Here is a 9,055-nt window from a genome sequence, read left to right on the forward strand (position 1 = left end):
CCGTGTGACGCCGCCCATCTCCCCCAGCAGTGTTCACACCCCGTGTCATCGGCACGGCCGTGGCCAGGTACAACTTCGCCGCCCGCGACCTGCGGGAGCTCTCTCTGCGGGAAGGTGACGTGGTGAAGATATACAGCCGCATCGGCGGGGACCAGGGCTGGTGGAAGGGCGAGACCAGCGGCCGGGTGAGTGGGTCGGCCTGGCCCTGGCCCCAGTCGGAGACCCCAGCTCACGCTGGGGCTTGGGGAGGCAGGGCTCCGGCTGACACCAAGCACCACCCTGCCCAACCCTGTGCCCTCTGACCTCGCCTGGAAGACTTAGTGTCCACAGGCTCCGCGAGCTGGGGTCACGTTGTGAGGAAGCGACTTCCTGGCTCAGATCTGGACCCCGGCTGGTCTGACCCTGTGTCCGTACTCAGCCCTATTCTGGGGTCCATCGTGGTGAAGGCAGAGACAGATGTTGGGTGCAGTCTTCAAGTCATGTGCTTGTGCCCGACCCTCTTTGCAGGCAGGTTGCCTCAGGACTGAGAGCAGAGCCTGGGTGCCGTCACTGGCTTCCTGCCATTCCTTAAGACTCCGTTTACACCTTGACATGGGAAGGGACGCATAGTGTCCCCACGCAGCCTGCGACTCAGACCCGTGGCTCCTTATCCCGGTACCCTGTCTGGCCTCCCTGGCTTTGAACGGTTCCATTGGCATTCACCCAACAGGGTACCTGAGCTCCACAAACCACTGATTCGGAAACGTCCAGCTTTTGGGGGGCTGCAGCTGCCCATAGATGTGGCCAGACTTGGCTCCTGTCACTCACCGTTCCATTGCCAGGTGGAGAAAACTGGTCTGCCTTCACCTGGCATGTTGTCTGCCCTTGGAGACCCCTGGGTCTGACCCTGTTTCCATCTGACAGCCCTTCAGAAGTATGAGGCCACTGAGTTCTAGGCAGTTGACCTAGAGGGCTGGGACCACTAGCTGTCAAGTGTTGAGAGGCACCTGGAGCTTCATAAGCACACACCTGGGCCTTCACTTGATTACTTGGTTCAGGTGATATCTGCTGAGTTTCTGCACTATAAATGAGCTGTAATTAATAAGTAACATGCAGGATAATACTTTGAAATCAGATAAATAGCCTATTCTTCATCAAACTTTCACCTACTGGTTTTATCATTCATTGATTAATTTTGCCTATTCAGTTATTTCTATCGTGGTAGAAAATAGTGATCTTCTGTCTTTCCTTTGACACTTCTTGGTGGGCATTCTACTGAAAGAAAAGGCTTTCACGTCTCTAGTTGGTCGTTCCCGCCCCTTGCCCCAAGAATCAGCCATCTGTCCACCAAGACCTGCTTCCTTTCTGTGAGCTATTGTATTGAGTTCATTTTTGCAGAGTATTTTTACTGGAACTAGAGTTCTAGGCTGCAGGTCTTTTATTTCCGCACTTTGAGGATGTCTTTCCATCGTCCCCAGTCTGCCATCATTTCTGTATAAAAGTCTGTCAACATTCTTACGGTGGTTCCTTTGCAAGAAACGGGGCTCCATGTGGGGGAAAAAAAAAATCTTTGCTTTTCATCAGTTTTACCAGAATGTGCCTGTGGGTGTTTTTTTTTTTCCCCTGTATTTACTCTGAGATTTGCGGAGCTTTCCGAATGTGTGGCTGTACATTCTTCATCTGTTTTGGAAGTTTTTCAGCTATTGTGTCTGCTCCATTTTCTCTCTTCTCTTTCTGGGGCTCTGCTCGCAAGTCTTTCCCACTGTGCTGTTGTTCGGTCCCTGAGCTGCGTCTGACTCTGCAACCCCGTGGCCCGCAGCGCACCAGCCCCCGTGGCCCGTGTGTGACTCGCATGGCCTCCTGTGGTTTTCATCCATTTCCCTGGTTTCCCATCTCGTTCCTTTTTGTTGGCTGACCCTCCAGTGTCTTCTGTTTTGTCTCTTCTGCTCTTTATTTCAATCATTATGTTTTCAGTTCTGGGATTTCTATTTGATTTCTGATTTCAGTTCTCTGGTAAGATTTTCTGCTTTTTCGTCAGTGTTCTGAAGCAGACAAGTGGGGGTTACTTACATTTCCTAACGGATGACCCCAGTGTCTGGATTCCCTGTAGATTTGCCTCTGCCATCTGCGTTTTATCATAGCTTCTGTCACTTGGGCCTGATTAAATGCCAAGCTCGTGCATAAAGCACAGCAGAGGCTCTGGATGGATGCTGTTTTCCTCTGGAGAGGGTTTAACTTTTTGTTGTTGCTGGCAGTTCGCTGGTGGGCAGGCTGTCTGGAGCTGCTTGGGGCTGGTGCATTCCAGGGTCATCACTACCCCTGGGCCTTGGCTCTGCTAGGTTTTTTCCTCTTCTCCAGGGCCTGTCTCAAGACAGGCCTGCCTTAGAACAACAGCCTTTTAAAGAATCCCCCAACTCCACAAGCCTCCACTCACCCTCATCCTTCACACACACTTCCCGATAGCTTCCCTGACTGCTCAGTTGGTAAAGAATCCACCTGTGATTCAGGAGACCCCGGTTCAGTTCCTGGGTCAGGAAGATCCACTGGAGAAGGGATAGGAAACCCACTTCAGTACTCTCGGGCTTCCCTTGTGGCTCAGCTGGTAAAGTATCCACCTGCAATGCAGGAGACCTGGGTTCGATCCCTGAGTTGGGAAGATCCCCTGGAGAAGGGAAAGGCCACCCACTCCAGTATTCTGACCTGGAGCATTCCATGAACTGTATAGTCCATGGGGTCGCAAAGAGTCGGACATGACTGAGCGACTTTCACTTTCTTCACACAAACACTTACATGAGTCTGACATTGTTTTCAGGTCGGCTGGTTTCCTTCAACGTATGTAGAAGAGGAGGGCGTCCAGTGACAGCAAGATCACGGACAGGACTCGCGGATTTTCTTGGAAGAGTTGCTCCAGCGATGAAGTCTGTCTCTAGTTCTGCAACTCAGAGGGGAAATGCCCGCCAACCTTCCAGTCTTCAACAGCCCGTGGGGATGGGGAGGGGGTTCAGAACCTACATGTGGTCTGTCCTGCCATCAGTCTGCCCTTGGTGGCCTGTCCTGGGTACGCTGCTTGTACATAGAGAAAATCTGGGCCAGCCCTGGGTGCCAAGGAGAGGGAGTGCCCATGGGTGGCATCCTGAGCCGGGCTCTGGGTGACAGCTGAGGCCAGAGCTCACCTTGCCCCTGTCCTGTCAAGATGGCCTTCAGGAGCTTGGGTTTGAAAAGCAGGTGCCATCCAGGGAGGGCTGGGCTCCACGGAGGGGACCTTCCCCTGACCCCTTCCATTCAGCCTCTGGACCCTCAGCCCTCCTGCATCCTACTGCTCCCAGGGGGAGGCTTCAGGCCTTGAGAAGCAGAAGGGGCCAGAGCAGGCTGCTGTGCCTGGGGACAGAAGGGGTCATCGCCAGGGCCTGGCAGCCCCTCGGGCTCCCCCGTCCCTCTGCGCCAGGGGTGTGGAGAGACCCCCCAGGGAGGCCCCTGTCTCAGGCGGGAGCCTTAGGAACGATGAAGCTGCCAGCCCTGCTCCCCAGTCACAGGTACTGTCTCTGCCCAGAATCCTTGGTGTGTGTCTGTCCTGTCCTGCTGCCGGTGGGTACATGGTTTATAAATGCTGACGAGGGCGGGAAGCAAATGGAGTTTGCTGCTCACTTGGTCTCTGCTGCTCACACTCCTCTCCAGAAGGATGCCCCACCCCGCCCCCCACTGCCCCCGAGCAGGCTGGGGCCTGCTGCGTCTCCCACATCCTGCCAGGTGGCCACTGAAAGTCTGCCCAGCCTTTGCACAGATGTTGGTTCTAGCCCTTGGCAAGTCTTCCAAGACTCCTGCAGCCCGTGAAATGGGGCCTGTGGCCAGCCCTGAATAAGTGCTCTTGGGGGTGACTCCACCCCCTGGACTTCCCCCTCCTCGCTCCTCCTGGCCCTTGACCTCTGGCTGGCTTTGCCAGTCCCCATCCTCTCAGCCTGGATGTTGCATGAGTCCCAGCAACGCTGTCTCCTCCCAGCTCTGTGCCAAAGCTGCTGCTGCAGCCTGTGCTTTGTGGGTCCCCCTTTCCCAGGGCTCAGCTGCACAAGGTCGGCCATTGCCGAGGCTGGGCCCTGCTGGGGTGGGTGCTGGTGGCCACCCAGCACCCTGGGGTTCCTCGGAGGTCAGCCTCATAATCTCCAGGCTTGGCTGGCACAGCAGCCTTCTGGCTTGGGGAGGAAGTGGGGAGGGGTCTCAGAGGGCGTGTAGCAAGCAGGAGGCAGAAGGCAGCCAGCAGAGGCTTGGGGAGTGAGGGTGACAGGATTGTGTTTGGGGTGGTGGGCAAGGGAGGGGTGGGGAGGAAGAATTTTTCACAGAGAAAGCAGACCCGAAACTTGTCATCAGGGCGCACCCAGCACTTTGCACGTGGCCTCTGCTCAGCTGGCCCAGCCGCCAGCCACGATGGGAGGGGAGGAGACCAGCTGCCCTCGTCGTGTTTACAGTTGTCGGGAAGGTTTTGGTTTTTGTTATTGTTGTTGGGGTTTTGTTTTGTTTCATTGTTGTTTTTTGTTTTTTTTTTTGGTTTGGCTTGTTTGCTTTTTAAGAGAGGGGAAAAAAAAGTTTGTAATTATTTCCTCCAAAGCTCCCATTATATATCTGTGAATAATAAGGAAGAGATTTTATAATAGCAGAAAGTAATGTATATTTGGAGGTCATCGTGAAACAGGGCGTGGTGGCAACGAACGACACTGAGAGAACCCCGCGTGGAAGCCCGGCTCTCAGAGAACCCCGCGTGGGAGCCCGGCTCTCAGAGAACCCCGCGTGGGAGCCCGGCTCTCAGAGAACCCTGCGTGGAAGCCTGGCTCTCGTGACTGTTCTGCTTCGGTTTTGTTTGTCTGGAGACTCGTCTCAGTTGGGTTAGTTTTCGCACTGCTGGCAGCAGGAAAGGAGAGGACTGGACTCAGGCTGGGATGCGGGTAGTTTCGGCATGACACGGACCACCTCTGGGGGGGCTTCGGAGCTGGGACCTGAGATTAGCTGTGAACCCTTAGGAGCCCGATGCATGCAGGTCAGGGGTCTGAGGGTCCTGCTGCTGGCGGTGACCCCAAACAGAAGACAGACTGTACATTTGCCAATAGGTTTTTTCAGACCACGGTTTCTACTGCAAATAAACCTGAGTTCTTTTCTGCAGGAGTGGCTGGCCTTTTGTGCTGGGGAGGAGGGCGTGGCTGGATTCCTCTGTCTGTGTCCAGAAGGTTCTACCCATCTGAATACTGTTGGCCCAGGGGTGGTGGTCTGGGTCAGACGTGTGCCTTCGGGTGACAGCCTCAGGCACAGGCTGGGGGTCTGGAGGGATAATAATGCTGGGCCACCAACCAGGTGTCTCCAGGCTGGCCCAGGTCACAGGTTTCCTGTGCAGCGTCCTGTGACCCCTCCAGCAGCTCTCAAAGGTGGCCATCTCTTCCTCTGGATGGGATTCAAACCCCAGCCCTGCTACTTGGGTGTGTCCTTCATGTTCTGAGCTTGTTTCTTTATATATACATGTTGGAGATAAAACACAGTTTCTCCGGAGGGTAACTGTGGCCTGTGACCAGAGAAAGTCAGAATAGTACAGCCTAGACCTGTTCTTCCCTTGTGGGGATGGAGTCTAGAGGCAGTGATGCAGGGTGGCTTGGTGCCCCCACCCCCAGACTCCTCTCATCTTCAGCATATACTTCCCTCGTCATAGTTACCTCATGGTCCAAGGTGGCTGCTAGAGCTCCTGCCATCAAGGCCTTGAGCAGACACAGAAGCTGACACAGCACTCCCCCTTATCCTGCTCACATGCTTGGGCATATGGCCACCCCTGGCGGCACTGGAGGCTGCTGATGCAGGTCCTGGGCTGGGTGTACAGCCTGGAGAATGTTGGGTTCTGCTGCTGCAGAGACGTAACCAGACAGGCCCCACCTCGGGGTGGTAAGGGTCACTCGGAGTCTAGAGGACATCGGGTGCTCAGCAGGTGTCAGGTTTTATTATAAACCAAGGAGGCGAGCGCAGGTGTTTGAGGTGACACAGCTGGAGAGAATGGGAGGTTGCCCCCGTCTCTGGTCTCCAGGACCTGGCTCAGAGTGGTACCCTGACAACCTGACGGGGGGCCAGCCCCTCTCTGAGAATCTCTCAGGTTTTGAGAGTCCCTTGGACTGCAAGGAGATCCAACCAGTCCATTCTAAAGGAGATCAGTCCTGGGTGTTCACTGGAAGAACTGATGTTGAAGCTGAAACTCCAATACTTTGGCCACCTGATGCAAAGAACTGACTCATTTGAAAAGACCCTGATGCTGGGAAAGATTGAAGGTAGGAGGAGAAGGGCACGACAGAGGATGAGATGGTTGGATGGCATCACCAACACAATGGACATGGGTTTGGGTAGATTCTGGCAGTTAGTGATGGACAGGGAGGCCTGGCATGCTGCAGTTCATGGGGTCGCAAAGAGTCGGACACAACTCAGCGACTGAACTGAGTCCCCCAAGAGGCCCAGCGGTTCCCACACTGTCTCCCCACTGCAGCCTCTAGTTCTGAGTTCTCATGTCCACACGTGGTGAGGGAACGGCCTGGACCCTCACTGACCAGCCCCTGGGCCAGCACTCAATTGTCCCGAGCAGGGGCCAAGCGAGCTTGGAGAGCCCTGGAGAGAGCCCCTGGCCGTCTGAGGGCAGCTGTGGGTGAACCTGGGCACCGGGGCTGAGGGGCCTTGGGGAGGGCACTGGCAGCGTCTGCCAAGGGGTCCTGACCGGAAAAGGGTGGGAAGCTCCCGCCCTGCTGGAGGGGCTGTGTGTGGGCAGGATGGAGGCCAGCACGGAGCAGGGCCTGCCTGCCCCAGGTCGCCCCAGAAGCAGCCAGGAGCAGTGCGCTCCATCGTCGAGGGCGGGCCGCCCGTGGTTATCCTGACAACCGCAGACTCCCCTTGGGCGGGGCCACTGTGGAGCCCACTGTGTCCACAGACAGAGAAACACCTGCTGAGCGAAAGATGGAAACAGCCCATTTCTGAGGCTAGGCGGACGCCCACCGCTCCTGTTCCCCCACCCCCAGCACAGGAGCCCACAGAAGACAGTGGGAGGCTGAGCTTGAAAGAAGGGGCCTGTCCGGAAAGGAGCCCGGGGCAGAGCGGCCGCTGGGAGCCCGCGCCGGGGCAGCCTGTCGGCTCTCCGGCCATCTGGGGTTGGGACATCATGACATCAGCCACAGGTCCTACAGGCCAGGAGCCAGAGGTGGAGCCCAGTATAAAGCCGAGATCTCAGATAAGTGCCCCGTCATGAAAAGGAAAGTAACGCACATGGACACAAACAAGATCGCAGACGAAGACGGATATTTTCATGTGCTTTTTAAACTTTCCAGAAGCAAAAGGATGCATGAACCCAGAATGGCTAACCCTGGGCTTCACAGATAAAATGAAAACCCCCTGGGTAGCAAGCAGAAGGTGAAGTGCCTGACGGGGAGAACAGCTTGGGTTTGCCCTAGACTTCCACTGGTCACCGTGCCCAAGGCTTCATGCTTGCCAAGTCTTCCAGGCATAAGGCAGCAAGTAGACTATTTCCAACCCTCCACTCACCTCAGGGGCTGGCCTGTGTGGGATCACTGCCTGGACCAATGTCCAGGGGCCGACCCGGTGCCCGATGAGTGGGAAAGTTCACCCCAGGATTGGGGGTGGGGAGCATGTTGAACCTCTGTCTGCAGAAACACATCAAACAAAGGGAAGATTTGGTTACAGAACCTAATACAGTGATTCTCAACCCTGTCACCAGAAGTAAGGCATGTCAAAACGATTTCAGCAAAGAGAGCTGGGGAGAGACAAAGGCAGGCGGTGGGAGGCAGCAGAGGTGCTGGTCTCTTTTCCAGGTAAAGTCAAGATCTGGTGTTGAGACCTGGAAGGGAAGAGAGGCGTAAGCACGTTTAATAGCACGAAGATGAACTCTATGAGAGAAAAGATGATGGCCTGAAACTGGACGGGGTTAGAGAGGAAGGCTGGGGCAGGGGAGTGGCGCAGTCACGGCTCATGGGAGAGAGATGACGGATCCTGCCTGAGAAGGGGCTTGGGGTCTTCTCCGGAGGTGTGTGGGTGGGTGGTTTTCTGTTGCTGCCACAAGTTACTGTAACCACGGGGACTCGGGACACACACCCCATCATCCTCCAGTTCTGTGGGCTGTTGAAGCCCACACGGATCTCCCTGGGCTGACAGCAAGGTGCTGCCGGGCGTGTTCTTGTCCGGAGGTTCTAGGGGAGAGTCCATCTCCTTGCCTCTCTGGCTTCTAGACACTGTCTGCATTCCCGGTACCATAGCCCTCTCCCCCTCCATCTTCAAAACCAGCACAGTTGTGTCTCCAACCCTTCCGAAGTCACATCTCACCGTCCCCCTCTGACACAGCTGGGGAGGATTCTCCACTTTTAAGGACACGTGTGATCAGATGGTCCCACCCGCATATTCCAGGAAAACCTCCCCCTGTCAGGGTCCTCCACTTTATCACACCGGCAAAGTCTCTTTTGCCATGAGAGGTCCCATGGCCACAGGTGTCAGAGGTTAGGGTGTGGACGTCTTCACGGGGCCACTATTCTGCTGCAGCAGTAGGCTGGATACTCTGACCAGTCTTGCTGGTAAATACAACAGAAACGGAGGGGAAATATTTCTGATTTTCATCAATGAGCTGGTCATGAAGAAGGAACACACAGACGCCGATAAGTAAGTGAGGGCAGGACTCCAGAGAGGTCAGCTAGCTCTCTCCCCTAAGGGCATTTGCCCAACTGAGTGAGCCTGAGTACCGGTCCATAGAGCCTGGCTGGGGATGGGGAGAGGGGACAAAACCCAGCCCTCATCACAGCACCAAGTCTAACAGGTGAGCTCTTTGCTCATGCTGGGACCCCACTGGGCCTGACCCTAAATGTCAGGATGAAAAGAAACACACGCACCACCCCAAACCGCAACCACCGTGAGACGACACAGAAAATTCTTTTTCCTGGATCTTGATGATGGCTAGAGGAAAAAGCCAAAACTTCCTTGCTAACATGGGTTATGGGTTGAACTGTGTCCCTCCCAAAAAGGCAGATTGAAGTCCCAGTACCTGTGAATGCGACCTGACTTGAAAACA

At 55.3% G+C, this 9,055-nt stretch overlaps 1 protein-coding gene across 1 annotated transcript in view; it reads left to right on the top strand.

The window, feature by feature from the left end:
• The window catches only part of VAV2 (vav 2 guanine nucleotide exchange factor), a gene marked incomplete at its 5' end in the record, with an annotated part of 44,690 nt that extends 39,563 nt beyond the window's left edge, over positions 1-5,127 (top strand). The window contains 2 exons of the mRNA XM_010832765.1: positions 28-185; positions 2,792-5,127. Of these exons, the coding sequence (XP_010831067.1) occupies positions 28-185; positions 2,792-2,839 (206 nt within the window). The remainder of the gene's footprint in view (positions 1-27; positions 186-2,791) is intronic.
• Positions 5,128-9,055: the final 3,928 nt, after the last annotated feature.

This window comes from Bison bison, unplaced genomic scaffold (assembly GCF_000754665.1).
Source record: "Bison bison bison isolate TAMUID 2011002044 unplaced genomic scaffold, Bison_UMD1.0 scf7180017862242, whole genome shotgun sequence".
Classification (NCBI taxonomy): domain Eukaryota; kingdom Metazoa; phylum Chordata; class Mammalia; order Artiodactyla; family Bovidae; genus Bison; species Bison bison.